The sequence below is a fragment of the Oreochromis aureus genome, linkage group 10, assembly GCF_013358895.1.
Source record: "Oreochromis aureus strain Israel breed Guangdong linkage group 10, ZZ_aureus, whole genome shotgun sequence".
NCBI classification, from domain to species: domain Eukaryota; kingdom Metazoa; phylum Chordata; class Actinopteri; order Cichliformes; family Cichlidae; genus Oreochromis; species Oreochromis aureus.
In genome coordinates, this window is record NC_052951.1 from 23435139 (window position 1) to 23457522 (window position 22384).

At 41.4% G+C, this 22384-nt stretch overlaps 1 protein-coding gene across 1 annotated transcript; it reads left to right on the forward strand.

Moving 5' to 3' along the window:
* The first annotated feature begins 557 nt into the window (after positions 1 to 557).
* On the forward strand, positions 558 to 1849 carry LOC120442225. Its single transcript, XM_039618172.1, has 4 exons — positions 558 to 897; positions 1101 to 1291; positions 1564 to 1683; positions 1775 to 1849. Exons 1-4 carry the CDS (start codon positions 558 to 560, stop codon positions 1847 to 1849), a joined length of 726 nt encoding a protein of 241 aa, XP_039474106.1.
* Positions 1850 to 22384: the final 20535 nt, after the last annotated feature.

Here is a 22384-nt window from a genome sequence, read left to right on the forward strand (position 1 = left end):
TCTGATTGTCTGTGGTCCGGATATTTCAGCAGGCCTACCTGTGTACGTTTGAAAGTGCAGGCGGCTAGAGAGGGTTAAGTAGCCTAGGCCCAATAGAAGTGGATATAGTTGGTAATGAGAAAATATGAAAAGAACAATTGATAACTTTTTTGTTAAGTTAAGGCCTGATCCGTCCAAAATTCATAGCCTGTGCTCTGACACAGAGCCATCAACCTCTCAGGTTATGTCAAACCCTGGTCTGGAGACGGCATCAGAAAATGAGCCACATAAGATCGACTCTGAGCCAGAGCCCACTGAAAGTAAAAGGGGGAAAATGTATAAATTTCAAAGAGAGTGGCTTGACTATAAACTGATTATATGATGCACTGCATTTATTGTCGTGAGTCTGGAAAGACCATGGCCGGCAACGCTGCACTTGCGACTGGTGCTAATACATTTGAATTGAAACAATTGAAGAAGCGCACAGTATCGCTAAAACACATTATATCCTGTGATAAATGCTCTGCCGAAGTGTCCCCTCTCCCCACCGAGTAAACAGGTCATTAGAGGAGGCCGGGATGATGATTAAGTTCAACATTGCCTACAATATTGCAAAGGAAGTTCTGTTTACTAAGTTCAAGTCAGAAATAATTCTTCACAAGAAAAATGGCTTGAACGTAAACCCCACCTACAGTAATGATGTTGCGTACGCCCATTTTATAGGTGTCATCGCAGACACATTGAAAAAAAAGATGTCAGTGGAAATTGCGAACAGTGCATACATGGCATTCCTGATCGATGGAGACACAGACATCGCCACAAAAGAATGCGTCATTGTGTACGCTCGTATCTTGCAAAAAGGAAGACCAGCGAATATACTGATTGGACACACTGAGGTCGAGCATGCCCATGCCCAAGGTAAGCCATGTCATGTCACGTAGCCTACATCAACAATATGCCTTACATCTTGTCACTGGATTAACCATATGTAATAGCATATTCCTATCATTGAAAATTAAAAATAGCAATAATACATGAATATAGAAACTGAAAATTAAAATGACTACATTGTAAAATCTTGATCTAATATGTAAATGGTATCTTTTTTTTTATTTCTTTAGGACTTCATGCTGCCTCAAAGGAAGCATTTGCTCCTCTCGGGGACCAGTGCAGTAACTGGTTAGAGAAAATCATTGCTCTGGGGGCTGATGGTGCTGCTGTTAATTTGGGCAGCCAAGGGGGTGTCATAGCCCTTCTGCAGCAAGAGGCAGATGACCACATTGTGCCTTTCCACTGTATGCCTGGATGCCCAGTGGGGTGAAGGGGACAAGGTGGCTTCCACATGTTTCAAGGGCCGTGGAGACCTTTCTGAAACCAGGACAGTTCACTGCTGTGTACCACCACACGGACTATTTGGCAGGTTTCTCTGCCAATGCAGACATTGCAGGCCGAGCTACGAAGTTCAGTGCATTATTTTAGAATATTCTTTTCATTACAGCCACTAATGCAATTGTTATTGACTTTATATTTTTTAAGAATGTTTCAATGTTCTAGGTGACTAATTTTTATTCTTGTATCATACAGGTTAAGAAATCAATGGAAGATGCCACTTTTGTGGCCTTTTGCCATTTTATTGCAGATGTGTTCAGTGGCATTAGTAAGTTTAGCCTCCTACTTCAGAGGAATGATATCATCCTACCACAGGTAAGGGAGATGAAGTGGGATGTGTAAATTTAAATTGTTTTTGTGGTCATCTTCAACTGTTTAATAATACTGCACTATTATACCTAAACAGGCCATTTGCAGCCTGGAACAACTGCTGGTGACCACAGAGATAATGGTTGCAAGACCAAGCCTGATGGAAGACTGAGTTCTTGAATGATATGAGGCTGCAGAGGAGGCAGCAGCATGAAGAGGGTGAAATGGCAATCTACAAATTCAATTCAATTCAATTCAATTTTATTTATATAGCGCCAAATCACAACAACAGTCACCTCAAAACGCTTTATATTGCACAGTAGATTGTACAATAATAGATACAGAGAAAAACGCAACAATCATATGACCTCCTATGAGCAAGCACTTTGGCGACAGTGGGAAGGAAAAACTCCCTTTTAACAGGAAGAAACCTCCGGCAGAACCAGGCTCAGGGAGGGGTGGCCATCTGCTGTGACCTGTTAGGGTGATAGAAGGAAGACAGGATGAAAGACATGCTGTGGAAGAGAGACAGAGATTAATAACAGATATGATTCGATGCAGAGAGGTCTATTAACACATAGTGAGTGAGAAAGGTGACTGGAAAGGAAAAACTCAATGCATCATGGGAATCCCCGGCAGCCTACGTCTATTGCAGCATAACTAAGGGAGGATTCAGGGTCACCTGGTCCAGCCCTAACTATATGCTTTAGCAAAAGAAAGTTTAAGCCTAATCTTAAAAGTAGAGATAGTGTCTGTCTCCTGAATCCAAACTGGAAGTTGGTTCCACAGAAGAGGGGCCTGAAAACTGAAGGCTCTGCCTCCCATTCTACTTTAAATACTCTAGGAACAACAAGTAGGCCTGCAGTGTGAGAGCGAAGTGCTCTAATAGGGTGATATGGTACTAAAAGGTCATTAAGATAAGATGGGGCCTGATTATTTAAGACCTTGTATGTGAGGAGCAGGATTTTGAATTCAATTCTGGATTTAACAGGAAGCCAATGAAGGGAAGTCAATACTGGAGAAATATGCTCTCTCTTTCTAGTCCCTGTCAGTACTCTTGCTGCAGCATTTTGAATTAACTGAAGGCTTTTCAGGGAGGTTTTAGGACATCCTGATAATAATGAATTACAGTAGTCCAACCTGGAAGTAATGAATGCATTGTGGTGGACCACTAGAGGGCTCCACTCACACCCAGTGTTTAGGCAGTGTGTTCCTGTTTTGTGGCGTGATATGAGCAGTTGATGTGAGAGACGAATAAAGAAGGAGTGAGAACTGAGAGCTCTGTGTCGTTGATGCTTACCTCCACATTGGTGACCCCTGACTCGAGCATGCAACGGGCCGCAGATAACGCAGACTCCGCTATGGATGCATCAGCGGCCGCCGGTCCTCCGCCTCCTGTTGCAGCTACGTTTGCTGTGGCGCTGAAACTGCCGGACTTTTGGCTCCATGACCCCCCGTCATGGTTCGTACACGTGGAGGCTCAGTTCGCCCTTCGCGGCATCTCGGCTGACGACACGAAGTATCACCATGTGGTGGCCTTGCTCGACCCGCTGGCCACCCGTCGCGCGATGACGCTCCTCCGGGACCCACCCGCCCAAGGGAAATACGCCGCCCTTAAAGATCTGCTTCTTCGGCACTATGCCCTCTCCGACGCTGAGCGAGCCGAAAAGCTCCTCAACCTGTCAGGCTTGGGTGGAGGTACCGCGCTCGAGCTCATGGAGAACATGCTATCGTTGCTCGGGCCGGATGACGGGGGATTCCTCTTCGCCCACCTCTTCCTCCGCCAGCTACCGGCCGCCGTGAGAGCTGTCCTCGCAAACTCCCCGCTCCTGCCTGCGAAGGATTATCGCTCCCTGGCTGAAGAAGCAGATCGCATTCTCCTGGCTAGCCGCACGTTCAACGTTCACGCCCTGGCTACGGACTCGCCGGCGGCGCCTTCCACGCCCCACCTGCCTCCCCGGAGCATCCGCCCCTGCTGATGGCAGGGATTGCTACGCCGGCACTGCGGAAAGAACATCTGTTTCTACCATCAGCGTTTTGGCGACAGAGCGCGCCGCTGCCTGCCGCCTTTGCGCTTTCACGGCCCAGGAACGGACCGCCAGCGCGCGCCGTAGCAGCCGCGACCGCTGGCAATACAGAAAGGCTGCTCTTCATAGAGGACTCGCGCTCCGGGAGACGTTTGCTCGTGGACTCCGGCTCCCAGAAGAGCCTCCTTCCCCCTACCGCTGCCGACGGACTAGCAGCGAACTGTGGGCCGCAGCTCCTGGCAGCTAATGGCTCTCCCATCAAAACGTTTGGGGAAAGGTTGGTGACTGTTTGTTTTCATGGCTGGGATTTCCAGTGGAACTTTGTTGTTGCCGCTCCACTCACACCCAGTGTTGAGGCAGTGTGTTCCTCTGTTTTGTGGTGCGATATGAGCAGTTGATGTGAGAGACGAATAAAGAAGGAGTGAGAACTGAGAGCTCTGTGTCGTTGATGCTTACCTCCACAGCATGAACTAGTTTTTCAGCATCACTCTGAGACAGAGGATTTTTCTAATTTTAGAGATGTTGTGCAAATGGAAGAAAGCTGTCTTACATATTTGTTTAATATGTGCAATTCGAGGTAGGGCTACATATGGGTGTCTCCTATTTAAACAGAGAACTGTTATATTATTATTATTTTGGTCTATTTTTACAAATATTTCTAATATCAAACTCACAATCCCTATTTATGGTTTATGCAATACACAGACAATAACACTCAAAGGAGATGGTGTTGCTGCCACTAAACTTAAAAAAGTAATGGATGCAACAATCAAATCCACTGTGAAAAATATCAAAGCAAGATTCAGTAGTCTCCTAGGCAAATGTATTGAATACATGTAGATAAGAAATATTGTTATTATTGTTAACAGGATTGTTATGTTGTTATTTTCATTTACTAAAATGTATTTGTTGTTGCAACAGAGGAGAGTGCTTCTGAGTCAGCCACAACCAAAGCTGTCAAATGCTTCAACATTTTCAATCATGATAGCTGCCCAGAGAACCAAGAGGATTTAGTGGACCATGGTGCTGATGACCTTGCATTTCTCTTGGATCACTTCTCCACAGTCCTGAAAAGGCAGCTTGTGGATTACTACGATACCATGTGTGCTGGTCGTAGATATTTTGTTCATGTGAACACTGATTAGCTGTGTAATCCACATCATTTTCAGAAATGGTGTAAACGCAGAGCTTGCAAAAGAAGAGTTTGTAAGTTTGAAGCTGTTAATTGCCAGGATGTTTTCGGAGCTCATGTTGAGCAGAGAGCCGTACTGCTCAGAGTACAAGGTCAGTTTTTGTTGATGTTCTTTCCTAAGATTGTGTGAGTTTTGCTATCTAACACACATTGCTTAAATAAATCTCTTGAATGTATTTTTCTCTCAGATCCTGCATCTTGTACACATTATGCTGGCCCTACCTGTCTCAGCTTCGGCATGTGAAAGAGGGTTCTCTGCACAGAAGAATTAAATCAGAGACAAGAACATCCCTTCATTCAGAGACAGAGGATGACCTGATAAGAATCAGTGTGGAGAGGCCAAGTCTGGAAGATTTTGAAGCTAGAGAGAGTGTGGCAAGCTGGTTCACCCAAGGCGAAAGATCAAGAAGGCCAAATTACAGGAGTTGGGGCATTTGTCTGCAATGGAAGACAGTCCATAAGATATCAAGTTGTTCAGATATTGAAATGTTCAGTGTGAAGCCTTTGACACTTTGAGGGACTTTTGAATTTTTTTTAAAATTGAAAATATCTTGAGATGTTTTAAGTTTAAATTTCAGCTCAGTGAAGCACTTTAAGCACAAGGACATAAGGTATCTTTGTTGTAGAACTTTGCTACAAATAAAGAGCTTTGTGTTGAAAGGTTGTTAGTTAATCATTTACAAATCAATATTGTCTATATGGACAGCAAATTTTTTTTAAAAACTGATCAGGTCCCTCACGCATCTCAACCTCCACCTTCGTCTGGCGAGGTCCCCCACGTTCCTTGTCCTCCACCTCTGGCTGGCGAGGTGCCTTGCGCGTCTCGACCTCCTTCTCCGGTGCCAGCTGTGCAAGTCGAGGACACGGCCCTCCTCCGGGGAGCCGGAACGGGTGTGGGCTCCTGCTGGGCACCAGCCACTCGCACCCTTTCATGGTCTCCGTGGCAGGTCATGGCAATGTGGGAAATGTTAACACAATAAATCCTAGTGCGTTCCCTCGACTCCTGTGTCGTGTCTTCTGCCAAAAGTCCGTGTTTTGTGCTCTCCACTTCTTTGTTTCTGCACGCCGGTGGGGGTGGTGGCGGTGTCGGCCAAGACCGGATCTGAGCTGCCAGACTCACGATCCACTGCATCCAGCGCTTGGATTGATCATAACATAACAAAAATAACCCCCACAACAGTCCTATTGAGCTCAATATTTCAGTTGTCCTTTTTTGGTCATTAGTCTAGTCAGGATTCCTTATTAGTCTAGTTCTTTTTTTCTTTGGTTTTGTGGTTTGTGTGTTACCACTTTGGTGCCTCTCTTGAGGGAGAAGAATGAGTTCTTCAGCAGCAGTTCAGTCTGGGCACAGGCTTGCCATCTCCATCCGGAGAGAATCCAGTGTAATCCATCCAGAATGCAGAATCTTAGTTGCTTTATCACACAAACAGAAAACATAGCCAAAATGACCGAAAATTCCACACGGACCATCCGTGGCCTGTCTCATCTACCTTCCACATGCAAAAAACCTAGCTCGTGTGTAATGGTGGTCCAATGCTTGGAAGGCGGGACTAAAACCGCTTCCAACAAATGAAATGGCCATTACCCATTGTGATCTGTAAACAGAAAAATAAAGTTCGATAGAGGATCACACTTCCTTCTTTCAAAATAAGTGTTTCTTTTCAAAATAAAAGAGTGGAAATATATTTATACAAATAAAAAGAAAGAAAGAAAGAAAGAATAATAACAAACGCGGTTTTCTCTACTGGGTTACACTCTCCCTAGCTAAATATCATGCACGTCTCGTTTCATGTGTAGCCAGTACTTTCAGTCTTTACTATTTAGGGACTCTGAAAAGGCTATGCTCAAACCCTGGAAAAGTGATTTCACAACAGTCACTAGAGGGTTTCCTAAATCAGGATAATCAAGTCTTTTAGGAGGATGTCTGATTCTTGTTGACTGTCTTACTGGTTGAGTTGTAATGGGATCACTACTGTCCATCTCATCAGGTGAGTTAACAGGTTGGTTTCCTGGTTCTTTAATATACGCGTTTTAGGATGGTGAACCCACTCTGGCTCAGATGTGTCTGCGGTGGCAACCAGGAGGAAACTGCAGGAAAGCAACAGGTCTCTGTGTAAAGTTCGGGAGGGACCTTGCTTTGACTCGGGTTTAACAGTATAAACAGGTAGGTCACCTGCACGTTTGACTACCACATGGATGTCTGCCTCCCATTTATCAGCAAGTTTATGCTTGCCACGCAGCCGCACATTTCTAACTAAAACCCTGTCCCCGGGTTCAAGTTCAGAAACCGTTATTTTGCGGTCAAATCTGGCCTTATTCTTGTCTGCCACTTTTTGTGCAGTTTGAGAAGCTAACTTATAGCTTTCATCTAGCCGTTTCTTTTGATAGCCGAGACTTTCAACATATTGCGAATGTGTCACTTTTTGATCTTTGCTGAGAGGAAGTCCATATGCAAGATCAACTGCCAATCTGGGCTTTCTGCCAAACATCAGTTCGTAGGGTGTAAACCCTATTGCATCACTACGGGTGCAGTTGTATGCATGTACTAATGGCATAACATAGTCTTTCCAGTGAGACTTTTGTTTGGATTCCATTGTTCCTAACATACTAAGTAATGTTCTATTGAATCGCTCAGTGGGGTTACCACGTGGGTGGTACGGGGTAGTTCTTATTTTCTTTATGCCAGATCTCACACAGATCTTTTATTAGTTTTGCCTCAAAATCAGGACCCTGATCGCTGTGCAGGTGCTCAGGTATGCCGTAGTGGACAATGAACTGGTCCCAAAGGCACCTGGCGACCGTTCGTGACTTTTGATTAGGGGTAGGCAACGCGAGGGCAAATTTAGTGAAATGATCAGTTATCACAAGGATGTCGCATGTGTTACTACTGACTGGTTCTAGACTGAGAAAATCCATACAGACCAGTTCTAAAGGTCTGGTGGTTGTTATGTTGACCAGTCTAGCTGCTTTTTCAGGAGGACTCTTTCCTCGTATGCAATGATCACCTCTTCACTTTTTGCTCAACATCTGTTGCCATGTGTGGCCAATAGAATCGGGTTCTGACCAGGTCAAGGGTTCTGTCAATAATTAAGTGGCCCATATCACCATGCAAACTTCGGAGCACGGGAGCTCTAAGCTCCTCAGGAAGAATAAGCTGGTGGGTCAATTGGTCTCCATCTCCATCTGTTTTTAGTTTAACTGTTCCTTAGCGGCTGAGGGATTCTCAGTCTCCCATTTCCTTTGTTTCTCTTTAAACAGTTTGCGTTTTTCAGTAACTAGCGCTGGGTTTGGTTCATTTTCGCAGTTTGGTTTGATGTGGCCATCTTCTCCACATTGGAAACAGTACCACGGTTTGGGTGGGGTACTTTGAGTTTTAACTGTTCGTTCTGTGGGCTCCTTGCTCACTTTTGGTTTTCTTTAGACTTTCTATGTGGGGGGCACATCTGGAATTCTGCACTTTTGGTTTCGCAGTCAGCTGCACTAGTTGGGCCTGGAGTTCTGCAACTTGCTTTGAGAGTTCTTTAATTGAGCTTTAAGTGGTTGTGTTTTCATTTTCGTCTAAGCAGCCTTTGACTGTTTGGAGGTGGTATGTCGCTTTTTGTTTTGTGATGTTCAAATGTTGCTTCATTCGCATTTTTTTGTTAGCATTTTGGTCTTCTTCCGTGCGTAATAAGAGAAGCAACTCAGGAAAATATGGGGGGGTTTGTCCGTTTTTGTTTTAACTGAAATGCGCTTAAAAGGGAATCATCCCAGCAGCCTCAACAGAACTGTTTGACAAGAAGTCTGTCAACATCATTGCACCACATCATAAAGCACCACCTCGTTTTACAGTGTGACTTAAAGCTACCTGAAGGCGTTGTAAGTATGCTGACGGTTTCTCAACTGGGTTTTGGAATGTGTCAAGAAACTTGGCGTAAAGCTCTCCACCATCTTGAACTGTCCCATAGGCAGAATCTAACATCTGAAGGTATTCTGCAGGTGAGCTGTCTGGGTTCAAGTGCTTAACTATGTCAGCTGCCGGGGGTAAGAGAGACTCAAGAATCTTTCACGATTGTTGCAGTTTGGACATGGAAGTATCACTCATGATTAGTTCAGCACTGGAACGACAAGTATCATAATCTGGCTCATAGGTTGGTCGGGAGTTTTTGTGAAAAATGTTGCACTGAATGATCTTCTCTTCTCACAATGTGCTCAACTACTACACGCTGCACTTCAGCAGGGTTTAAATCAGGTGCAGGTATGGTGAGTGAACTATGAGCTGAGTTTCTTGCAGTGTGATTTGACTGGTTCGATTGTTGTGCACCACAAACACTGGGGTCAACAGCTGAAGGCTGAAACTCAGCCAAGGGAGATTCAGCTAAGTTATTTCACTCTGACTGATCATGTTCAGGTTCTTTGATTGATTCAGGAATCTGTGACATCATGTCCTTCAGCACATCTGCAAACCCGTGGCCGCTCATTTTGGCTAGGTTTTTGATCTCAGTGAGATATGACTTGGTTGTATCATTCCCCACACATCACGTGCATACGCTTGCAAGAGATTGTATCCTATAGTTAACCCCACTATCGGATATGTGGTTGTAAGGCAAAGGCTAAAGAGCATCAACAGCAGTACCTGAATGGTACTCAACAACAACACTTGAGAAAAAATCAGATTTACTATCATCTACCTTTAAGACTCTTGAGATTGACCCATACTTAGGAATTCAGTCACCTCATTAATTTGCTCATCTCCAGCTATTTCGTTCACTATCACCGAATTTGGGACTTTGACAGATTCACACTCAACAAGATCCATTTTGGGTATGTTATATACTTGTGATCACATGAGAAAAGGCTCCTGGCTGGCTCGCCAAGACTTATTGTAACCCCTGACTCACTTTAAATAGTTTAGAACAGCCAAAACTACAGACCAGTTGCTAGGTTCGGCAGGATTACAATAGGAAATGAGGTCAATGCAGAATGAAAAGGCTGGAGATAGGAAATGAGCAACAATGGTTATTATTTTGTACAGAAATGAAAATAAAATAAGACACAAATTCCACAATAGCAGCATTAATAGTAATAATAAGCCGGCATAACAAAAATAATCCCAAAAACAGTCCTATTGAACTCAATATTTCAGTTGTCCTTTTTTGGTCATTAGTCTAATCAAGATTCCTTATTAGTCTAGTTCTTTTTTTCCTTGGTTTTGTGGTTTGTGCGTTACCACTTTGATGCCTCTCTTGAGGGAGAAGAATGAGTTCTTCAGCAGCAGTTCAGTCTGGGCACAGGTTTGCCATCTCCATCCGGAGAGAATCCAGTGTAATCCATCCAGAATGCAGAATCTTAGTTGCTTTATCACACGAACAAAAACCTAGCCAAAATGACCGAAAATTCTACACGGACCAGAATAATAAGAAAAGCGGTTTTCTCTACTGGGTTACACTTTGCTTACTCCAGGCCAAACATTTTATTGGAGTATGCTAGAAGAATGTTGGTGGCCCTTCTTTTGGCCAAAGGCTAAACAATGTAACATCAAGATTAGTTCTTGAGAAACTGACCTATGTGATTAGGAAAAGACCTTCAGAATTTTTTGACATTTGGAAGATGTTTTTTGGAACTATTAAAAAATTGGGGAAGTTGAGGAAGTGGAGAGAGAGTGAGGTAATGAAAACTATGTAACTAAATTTGGGAATGTACGCAGTAACCTCTGTTTTTGGTTTTTGGTTTGTTTGTTTTTAGTGTCTTGTGTTTTTATTGCTTTTTTCCTGCCATATATGCCATAAGATGTTTATGAATCCAAAATCCAATAAAAATGTTTTTTGTTTTTTTTAAAGCTACACTTTAGCTGTTTGACATGGCTCATGGACCAAGTAGCCATCCATTTTACCTGAATCTTTGAATCTCTCCCTTCCTAATTATGTCACTCTCTCTATTCAGCGGCCAGGGTTCTAAATATTTAATCTTCCTCTTCTCTTACTTCTCTTACAAATTAACCAGCTGTGGAGAAGTGTCTCCACAGCTGGTTAATTTGACACATTTGCTTCATCTATTATTAGTTTATTTTTAATTGTTTTGTCATAAATGAATGAATGGGATGCTGTCAGTGCTTGTACGGCCGGTGCATAGGGGCCCAAAAGTGTGTTGGTCCACCAGGAAAACACTGGGTATGCCAGATTACCAGTTCAGCCCTGAATGTCAATAAACTACTTAGAATCAATTTATCGTAAGATAGGGGAAATTTAGAATCAGCTAACTGAGAGTAAAACAGAAATCAAAACTTGACTGCTCGCATTCATAGGATTATAAATACATTTTGTCATTTCAGTAAATGTAGAAAGCATGTGCAAGTAGGACCTGTGATATGCCCACAGTGGGGCATTACTAAATTAAATCAGACTATAAACTTACCGTGCCCTTAACCCTCCTGTTGTGTGCACCCGCACCCCCCTTACTTTAGTGTTCCAGTCACAATTGACCAGTTAGTTTTAACAGCTCTTAAATTAACATACGAAACATTTTTCACCACCAAATTCAGTTCAGTGGGTAGTTCAATGGGTCATTCAGTGGTCATTCAGTGGGTTGTTCAGCAGGTCGTAAAAGTGGACCCATTCATTTCCTATGGCGGTCACTTTGAACCGGAAACACCACAGATGTAACAAAGTTGAGTAAAACACTCAAAATTCAACGAAAGAGGTGCTCATCACTTTTATATGTTCAAGTGCATAGTGTGGAGGATGTCGTAAGGCTTTCCAACAATATTTATAAGTTTTGTTAATTTGTAAATCAGTCAGATTTGACCCTAAAATTGTTTCTTTACAGACCTTTACAGTAATGTCATTAATTGTGAATCAAAAAATTGCAAAATCCTGAAAACATAACAAAGCTATGTGGCATGCAGTACCAGCTAGTGCACCAAAGTTTGGTAGAAGATGCTAACAGGAAGTTTCACATTAGACATGAAAACCAAAGACGTGTTTGTGTGCGTTTGTTTGCTTAAACCACAACTTGTTCCATTCACACTGTCTCTGCTTCAGGTGTTTATTTTGATCTACGAAGAAACAATACAACACAGATCTACTGATAGAATGTAAGAGAAAGAGATGTGGTTAAAGTACACTAAGTTTGACTGAATGATTAAAAACATTAAAAAGCATATGCAGAGTTTACTTTTGAACATTAAAGCTCCTCATGTTACGGACAGACTAGAGACGCAAACAAAATAACACTACAGTAAAATGAGGCAAAGTGCTGTAAATTCACAAAAATGCCTTTTAGTAATACAAGATCAGCCGGTCATCTAGCAACATGTAGGATCCCCTGTTTTTCATGTATAAAAACACTTTCATCTTTTTGTTTCAAAGATAAAAAATAAAGGTTTAGTAATATTATAGAAGATACATACATGTATGTGTATACATGGGGAAGAAAAGCATGCATATGTAGATACATCTGTAGAGACGATAGTAGAATACTGATACTGAAGATTTGTATCCCATTCTGCAACAACAAAACTTATAACAAAAAACTAATTTCTTAAAAAAGTTATTAATTTTCAGTTTACAAGTTAGATTTAACCAAATAAGTATTTGGGATAAAGTTTAAGGGTTTTTTCTTTAGTTCTTTTTACAAATTATTTAGATTATTTTATTAGAGCTAGTGAAAGAAAATATACTTTAGAGCCTACTAATAAACAAAGGGTGTAACAAATAACACTATCTAGTATCTTAATCATTTATTAATGAAGGAGAACATTATGGAAAATTTTGTAAATAAAATTTGGATAAAGTGTGGTATTACTTGTTAAAATGAATTAAAATAAAAAAACGTGTTTGAAAAAAATGAACACTCATTCTGTCACTGTATGAATTTTAAAATGGACGACACAGCTGTCCAAAACAAGATAAGAAATGCCACTGCACTGCTCCAGAGCTTACCATTTATTTGCTTGGAACAGTTCGGCACAGTCTGGACTGTCTGCTCAGATCGGCTACAGTGCTAATCGGCACAGCCAGCGACCAGCAGCTAGCCAGTTTTCCATGTATGTAGAACCAGCTGAGCATGCCGTGGCAGAGCATAATCTGCTCTGGACATAGCATAATCTGCACTGCCACGGCTCAATATTCTTTCCATGACCTCCAGTCCACTACCCACTGCATTAATAACATTTGGCCCATGTGGCTATCTGATAACTGCTAATAGCTAATGTTAATGTTGCCGCCAGGTTGACATTCATGATAACTGTTTAATACTTCAGTGTTGATGAAACAGAAGCTTTACAGGAACATTAACTGTTATGAACATTAACTATTTCAGCTGTTAGTGAGGAGAGGAGCTGTGTGTCTGTCTACAACGGTGACAAACGGTGGAGGTGGCAAAAGATTACACTGTTTGTTGCAAATGAATATTGCACATTAATAGTATTGATTAATTAAGCTAACATTTGTGTTTGTTGCAAATGAATATTGTAAATTGATGGTAATCTCCTAATACATGTCCACAACAATAAACATTATTCATCCTTGTTACCCATTTTAGTTGTTTAAATTGCTAAATATTAGAGCAATTACCAATAACAAAACAAAATTTAGAAAAAAACCCCCATCCATACAACTACTTAACCACTTCAGGGTCAGAGTTGGATCCCTTCCCAGCTGATTTTCCTGCGTTGGTTTTATTTCATTTGTTATTTGTAATCACTCTAACATCTGTGTAGATAACATCAGTGCCAAAGTTACCTGCGGGGGAAAATAAACAAAAAGTGTATTGTGCTTTGGATGAAGCTATGTTGTTTAAGATAACACATTTTTCGAAGCAAAGTTTTAAATACTTCACTTACCTTCATTAACAGTTGTCGGTCTTGCTTTCTTACAAAAATGTTCTATAACCAGAATCAGAACCACAAACAGCATGATGACATTGGTTACCAAAGGTATTGTCAAGGTTGTAACAGAACCTAGAATGCAAAAGCAAATGTCAAACAATATTGAATATCATGACAAATTCCAAAATACTAAAATGCTTCCAAATAGTTCCATTTGCCATCCATCTCTTCAACATACTGTAACATCTGAAGTCACAGGAGATGTGTACTAACTTTTTCCCACAAGAATTCACAAGCGACAACCAAAACCATATGCTAAATAATTTCTTTTACTGCATATAAATTCAAATCCCTTTCAAAGAAAATATGTAGCCATGTCTCAGAAAATCTTACATTTAAATACTCTACCTCTGCAGGCTGCCAGGGGAATAACAGTTTCATCTCTGCTGATATTATTCCAAATCTGGCATATAAGGTTTCCAGTCAGGTTTTCATCTAAGATGATGGTAACATTTGAAAACTCGGCTGTGCAAATGGTTAGGGACTGGTTGTGGTCATTGCTTTGTACGAGTATCTGACCATCCAAACTCAAAATTATTTGCACTCCATCTTCCTCAGAGAAGCAGCTGACCTTTATCTGTTCTGGTGACAAACACGTCTGAGACAGTGTTGGCTTTGACACTGGAGCTGGAAGACATGTAATCATATCATGTACAAGCAGTGTACAAGAAAAATAAAAAGCATGTATGTTAAATTAATTTGCATTGTATTTTTTAAGTCACAAAAAAAAGTTTCTGGGGAAATATCCTCAAGTATTAAGAAAAATATACGAGGTTATTCATCGCTGGATTGTAAGTTTGACTCGCGTCAGTGAAGCCCCTAGAGACTCTTTGCTTAACTTGCTTGGATTTTGCGTTTGTTCTAAATTTGCCTTCATTTGTTTATAGATATCCCGGACCTGTTCCTGTTTCTTGTGGAAACTCAAGTGTGAGCGAGTGGAGAGTGGCAGGAAAAGTGTTGTGTGTGGCAGAGGAGTGAGAGTGTTTTTCCCGTCCCTGTCTCTTGGATTCCCCAGAGACCTGACCCTTGCACAAGTGTATATAGCACCTGTTTCACTGTTGTACATATCACCTGGCGATTGTTAATAAACTCTTTGTTCTTTCTTCAAGCTTTGGAATCCCGCATTTGAGTCCCGTAGTTTGCCGTAACAGTGGTTTCCTAGTTCCCTTTCTTTTGTGCGATTGCCTAGCTTTCATTCTGGGCATCAGCCTTAATAAATAATAAATGACCTGAACTTCTTCATTAAGCTTCAGCGTTCAATGTCATTAAATTTTGTTCCTTGACTGGGATCAAATACCAAAAGAATACCAGTACAGTGGTCCCTCGTTTATCGCAGGAGTTACGTTCTAAAAATAACCCGCGATAGGTGAAATCCACGAAGTAGCCAACTTCATTTTTTACAATTATTATCGATGCTTTAAGGCTGTAAAACCTCTCACTACACACTTTATACATTTTTCTCAGACAGGCATGAACATTTTCACACTTTTCTCTCTTGTTTAAACACTCTCAAAGTTCAAACTAGTGATGTGTGGATCGAATACTGAAATATCGATTCCTCCGATACCAGTCATTTATCTTCTAGAATCGATTCTCATATTAAAATATTGATATTTTAGTAATTTAGGGTAAATTTGTAGTTTATCATTAAAAGGAACAGAGTGGAAAGAAACTATATCATTCAGATTGTCTACATTGGAAGGAACTACTTCCTCTTCCGCCTTTCATAGTTATGTGCGAATTTCGGCTGTATAAATGCGTTGCAGCCCGTGGTGTGCACACTCACAACAATGGGTGGGTGTAAATGGAGTCATGTGCAGACGTATTTTACCTCCACAAACAGCCAAGACGCGGTTTGCGATACATATGGCAAGACAGTGAGGTGTTGTAGCAACACCACTGACCTTGTCAAACACCTCACTGTAAATCATATCACAGAATATGTCGAGCGAATGTTGAGGCCAACTGAAGAGGGGGAGAAGGACAGGTGCTGCTAGGGCGAGACAGACGTCTCTCATGGAGTCCTTTAGTGCTGCAGCCAGGCAACGTGTTCAAATAGCCACAACTTCAGTTTTTTTTATTTCTATATGATAATTCTGCATTATTAAGTGATACGAACAAGTAATCTGAAGCTATAATTTGAGATACAATAAAAGATACAGTAAAAAAAATAAGTTTTTGTACAGAGTATCGGTATTGGATCAGTATCGCAGATACCACCCTGAATTTTACTTGGTATCGGATCGGAAAGGAAATCCGTGGTATCGCACATCACTAGTTCAAACCTTCGTAGGAAAATAAGTCTAGTATTATAGAATGAAACCAAAGGCACCGGTGCAAAACGTTTCGTCGACACTGTTGTGTTTGTTGGGGAGAAAACTTACGAACATACAGTACAGCACTTCAGAGTCACACTGCTAGCGAGAGAAGATTTATGTAAATTTTACATGCTGAACGCATTCTGTACTGTACTGGGGACACGGCATGGAGGAGATTGATTGACAATGGTCTACAGCCGATCAGGATGCAGAACACATTGCGCTGTAAGAAAAAAAAAAGCAAAAAAAAGCAAGATTGCACTCAAAAAAATCTGCGAAACAGCGAGGCGCGAAAGCTGAACCGTGTTATAGCAAGGGACAACTGTAGTATTCTTTACTGCAAAGAATTTTAATTCAATTATCCAAAAAATCCGAAAAAGATTATTTTATTATCTTATTTTTATATATATATGATTAACTACTTATAATTAACTAGCTAAATAATTAGCCCATTCAGCCCAAGAGCCCATGAGCTTCTGCCATGATAGTGTGCCCAGCATCACTCCATCCATCCACAACTCCCAAGAATCGCTAGTTCTCCTACAGTATTTGTAATAATTTAGTCAAATAGTGATCACCTAATGGGTCTTCACTCTGAAGGTCACATTTTGCACAAAACAATGGGACTTCAACCAAATTGTGCTCAATTTCCAAGGTCACACGTGTCATTTTACAAGCATAAACCTAAATTGACGTTTTGGTTCTAAATTAATCCATTAATTTAGAACATGAATTAATGTATTAATTATTCAATGAATAAGCCCATGTTAAGCACATCGCTGTATTGTTCAGTCAGTAATACTGTATAATGCATGTCTAACATGGATTATACATGTTACTTTTAAAGTAATATTCACTAAAAACGACTATATGTACTAGGTTTGGCATATCTGAATTTTTTTGACTTTTAATAAAACATAGCCATTCATATAAATTAATAATAACGATTAGCTTGTGTTTGAAGCAAACAACCGAATAAAATAAAAACTTACCATGTATTTTCAGACATATATTCGCTTTTTTCAGTAATTTTCCTTTAGAGTCATGTTCTTCCAACTGGTAATATCCGGAGTGTTTCTTCATGGCTTTACCCAGTTTCAATGTTCCATTAATTATGCTATTTGGTTGATTTACATATTCATGATCTAAAAACACAGTCTCATGATTTTCAGCTTTTAAAACCCTGTGTTTGTTATCCTTCATGACTACAATTGAAGTATCAATTTTATGTGACAGATGAAAAATTAGCGACTGTCCTACGGCTCCAAAACAGTAATGGGTTTCAGGAGATTCCGAGAAAATGCATTCAACTGACCCTAAAAGAAACAAGAAATAAACACAATTTTTTTTATGTAAAATATGGATTAAAATGAAACTGATTATATGATACATACTAATACTACAATAATCCAGGCTCATTAATAATTGTAAACTTTTAACTTTACAGTTAAAGTTTTATTCTTTTAAAACCTTAAATATAAATAAATCTTTTTCGGTGATGTTTACAAATTCAGTCAGTATTTCTATATTCAAAACAGAGTGCAATATACTATAAAATTGAATACCTTTTGCCAGGGCTGTTGTTCCCAGAATTGTGATGCTGATGTAGATGAAAATCATTGTTTCTGTAACACAGATGTCAACATTTGGAATCATGTCACACTTTTTGGAAGGTATGCCTGCCCTAGTTTATTCTACTGATTCTACTTCTACTTATTCTATTGATCACTTTAATCTAGAAATTTACACTTTATTCTCAAAGTCGAAATTCTGTTTTGAGAAAAAAGATGAAATGTGGAGATTGCAGTTGTTTTAAGACAAACTGCTATGCCTGCTAAAGATACTTCATAATCTGTTTTCATTACAATAAAATGTTCTTTTAGCACATAAACACAGTGTGGTGATAAGTATAAGGACGCTGAAAAGATTTAGCAAAAAGCTGCATGTGGTCAGAAGCCAAAAAAACACAAACATGGAAGAGTTGAACATCTTGATGCATGCACAGTCATCCAGGTAAGTAAATCCCAAAATGTTGATTCTGTTCATCTGGATGTAGTGTTTACATTAGGAGACATGTTTCGTCACTCATCCAAGTGACTTCTTTAGTCTTAGCTGACTGCAGGTTTCCCCAACCCTGTAAACATTACATTTTACACAATGACTGAAACTAGCCCACTGAATGAACAATGGGCTGTGAGGTCAGTTTCTTGATCATTAACATGCAAATTGTCATGACCATTGATCAAAGACCATTGATCAAGGTCCATGAGTACCACAGAGAGTTGGGAATTGTAACATAATGAAAGATGTACCCTTAGGCAACCTCCTCAATTCAGAGATGGTCTTTCCCTTTTCACATAAATGGCCTCCTTGACTCCCCGTTCAAACCAGCGTTCCTCCCTGTCCACTGGCCTATAAGTGTAAATAGACTGCAGAGTCCTGGCCTGACAAGTTAGCTCTTCTGTGTTGTGCCATTCAATGACTGAACCAATGACTTGGTGGTGTCCCAGGGTAGGATAACAAAGCCCTCTGTCCACTTCTTCCATATACAAGTTGGCCTCAATGGGTGAAGCTGGGGAACCCATGGCACATCCCATGTTTCTGCCTGTAGTACTGACCACTGTATGTAAAATAGGTGGAATTAAGACACTGTTTCAAAAGCAAACACACTTGGTCGGTGCTGAGAGTGGTCCTGTTGCTGAGGTTGGGTCATCCTGTAATCTCTTACAAACTACCTCCACTGCTTCAGTGACTGGAACACAAATGAAGAGAGACTGACCAGTGTTTCATCTGCCTCCATAATAACATATCTCACCTTCTTAATAAATTCCAAGGTGTTCTTGAAGTGATGTTCAGAGCTGCCTACCAACGGGTTGAGGATCGAAGCCAGAAACTTTGAGATGTTATAGGCGACCAAGTTGATCATAGACACAGTTGGTCTTAAAGGTGCACCTTGTTTATGTATCTTCGGTAAACCATACAGACTTGCTGTAGATTCCCCTAGATATAGCCTGTGGTATGAGGTCCGGTCAATAGCATTGTCTTCTTCTAACTGCTTCAGACAGTCTATCACCCTCTTCCTGTAACCACTTCCTGGGTCTCGTTTCAGGGGCTCATAAGTATTTTTGTCACTGAGCAGTGACAAAATTTTCTCTTGATAGTCTTTCTGGTTTAGCAAAACCATGCACCTACCCTTGTCTGCTGGAAGGATGATAATGTTATTGTCATTACTAAGTGATGTGAGTGCCTTCCTCTCCTCCATGCTGATGTTGGATTCTGGGAGCTTTGCATTGCTGAGGCAGGCCGAAAATTTCTTCTGTACTTGCTCTGCTTCTACCTCTGCAATGTTGTTGTTTGAATCGCTGTTTCTGTGGCTGTCATCAGTTCCACTAGCGGGGTTTGTTTCAGCGTCACAGCAAAGTTAACCCTTTTGCAAGGATGTTTTTCTCTGCTTGGGTGAGTTGTCTGTCAGACAAATTTTTCACCCACTATCACTGTATCAACAACCAGTATATCAGTGGTTGTTGATCAGTGGTCATGACAATTTGACCACTGTTCATTCAGTGGGCTAGTTTCTGTTAGGAGACCTGGGTCGTCGACCCAGAGTTTTGAGTTTTCATTATTATTGCACTTTGATTTTGACTTTATTTATCATTTCTAGTCTTTTGGTTTCTTTGTCAGAGTTCTGCCGTCTGGTTTCTGTTTTGTGTTCCATAGTTGCTCTTTTTCCCCTGTCTGCTGTATCCCCTTGTCAAGTCCGCGTCTCTGTGTTATGTTTCCTGTTTTACTTTGAAAGTCCGTGTCTCATGTTAATGTATCTGGTTTTGCTTCCCTTGTCTCGTTAGCCCTGATTTGTCTCAGCCGTGTTTCCCTCCTGTTTCCCTTCCCTTATTGCTCCCTCTGTGTATTTTAAGCCCTGTGTTTTCCTTTGTCTGATCTCCATCATCCCTCATCTTATACTATGTGTTCTGTCTGCCTGCGTAAGTTTATTTTGTAATTTTCAGTTTTGTTACTTTAAGTTCAAAATTAAAGCTGGTTTTGAGTTCACATTTTTGCCTCCGAGTGTCTGCATTTTGGGTCCTCCATACTTAAGGTGACCAACCGTCCTCTTTTTCCCGGACATGTCCACTTTTCACGTTCTGTCCGGGGCGTCCGGGGGGATTTTCAAGATTGATAAAAATGTCCGGGTTTTCCTATATTCCGACAGAGGACCCATGTGTGAGACGTCATCCCCAAACTGCTGTTTTGTAAGCGCTTGTTCTGCGTTCACAGACGGGACTGACAGACCGCAGCAACGCGCCTAATGATGTTTAAAAGATCTCAAAGCGCAAGTGCATCTTTTCAGGCGAACTGGAAAAGAAATTTCCCTCGTACCGACCATAGCTGGACTGGCCATTGGGCATACCGGGTGATTTTTCGTTTTTACGGGCCGATGGTTTTGAAGTTATGACCTGCAGTCTATCTGGGTCAGATATAAACCAACTTTAGGTGTAGTTTATTTTTGCTGTGCTGACTTTTTACAGTCAGTTACAATAACTCGTACTGCATACTAGCGGCCATGACGGAGTTTCTATACAGCTGGGCGGGTGCTATGATGTTACTGATAGTGATATGATATCGGTTTGGATATGTGGTGAGAGGGAAACATGAAGATGAAACTAGGAGATGTCCTTACTGAATCATCAGAGCTGAACAGGTGATGGAGAAACAGGTTTACCTTTTAGGTGACATGAATGAGTTGAAGGCAAGTTATGAACTGTTTCTGAGAGACAAATAACACCAGGATCCTTTTCTAAGTAGCTGACAGCTGGTAACTGTGCAGGGGCGGGTCTAGCAAAGCTTTGCCAGGGGGCCAGGTGGGGCATTAACAGGGAAAGGGGGGCACAAAGAAATACTTGTCTTTCTTATTCTCATTTAAAATGTCTAGTTTTTAATAAATAATTATCTGAATCTTACAACCAAAGTTTTCATCTGATGTAAAATGTATAGAAATCATACAACAAGACAGTGTACATCACTGTCACAACAGCGTTTGTTTTCATTCAAAGGCTTTACGGCTTTTCCTATAATACCTGGTGGGCCGGTCTCTAGTCAAAATGCCCGGGCCGATTTTTTGTCCCAGTCCAGCCCTCATACCGACCCAGTACTGGTAATTTTTTTTTTTTTTTTTATGCAGATGAGGCATTATTTCTGTACCATTATTTAATTCCAGAGGTTTTTAAGTTGTTTTTTTTGCACTTGTTGACTTGTAAAAGCCTATATGACATATTTTATTTCATAATTCATTAATCGCACAGAGAAGGCATCGTTTAAATATGTTAAATACGTTTCTTTAAGCAAGTTCTTCATGACTGAGCTAAATGTCCTCTTTTTTGGAAATCAAAATATGGTCACCCTATCCATACTGCCTGCCTGCACACAGCCTTCACATGACAGAAGAAGTTTAACACTGAGATGGAGCAGATGATTAAGTTTCTAGACCGCATTGCCCAGGCCAAGTACTTTAGGACCATGGCAGTTGGGCTGAGCGCAGTAGATGCTGTCATTCAGAGCAACACTCTGCTAACTCGGTTTTCTACAGACACTGTGCTGAGCAGCTCCATAGCTGCCTGGAGGGAGCAAATCAGGGCTTTCGAGCTTGCTCTCTCTATCTTCACCTCCACTTCTTCGCCACTGCCGCAGCACATGGACCTTTCCACGGCACCGCTGCAGCAGGTGCAGTCGCAGCATCAGAATTCCTCTGCCTTCACGTCCTGTTCTGACCACCCCTCACCTGCCTCATGCTTGGTGGCAATGTGGTCGGAGGATGAGGAGCAGGTTCCATTTCTCCACCATTTCCAGTTCCCTCGTCCAGGAGGAAACGGTGCCCTCGCCGCCAGCGCTCCTCTTCACAGCCTGTTCCTGGGATTACAGAGCAGCACCCAGTGTTGAGTCACGAGAGCACTTTTCCTCTTCCTTCAAATGCTGAGACTGTTACTCATGCTGTCGCACAGAGTCTGTTAAGATTTCTGTGGAATCTCAATCCCAGACTGTTATAATTTCTGAGCCTATCATTTCCAGCTCTCTGGATTTTAAAGACTATTTTTCACCTGCTCAGTCTTCAGCTCAGTTACCTCCTCAGTCATCTGCTCTGCCACCTGCTCAGTCATCTGATCAGCCGCCTGTTCAGCCAGGGGTCTGTGCACCTGCAGGCCCTATGTCTGTCTCCGCTGGAGGGTCCGAGGGGCCCGTTCAGCCGTCTGGTCCTGCTGGGGGTTCTGAAGAACCGCGCCAGCCTGTCTGTTTCCGCTGGGGGTTCTGGAGA

Excerpts from the sequence above, each read along its gene's own strand:
- LOC120442225 (XM_039618172.1), top strand. The coding sequence starts at position 558 with ATGATGATTAAGTTCAACATTGCCTACAATATTGCAAAGGAAGTTCTG. Across the intron at positions 898-1,100 it reads CGAGCATGCCCATGCCCAAG|GACTTCATGCTGCCTCAAAG; the intron begins GTAAGCCATGTC and ends TTATTTCTTTAG. Across the intron at positions 1,292-1,563 it reads ACTGTATGCCTGGATGCCCA|GTTAAGAAATCAATGGAAGA; the intron begins GTGGGGTGAAGG and ends TGTATCATACAG.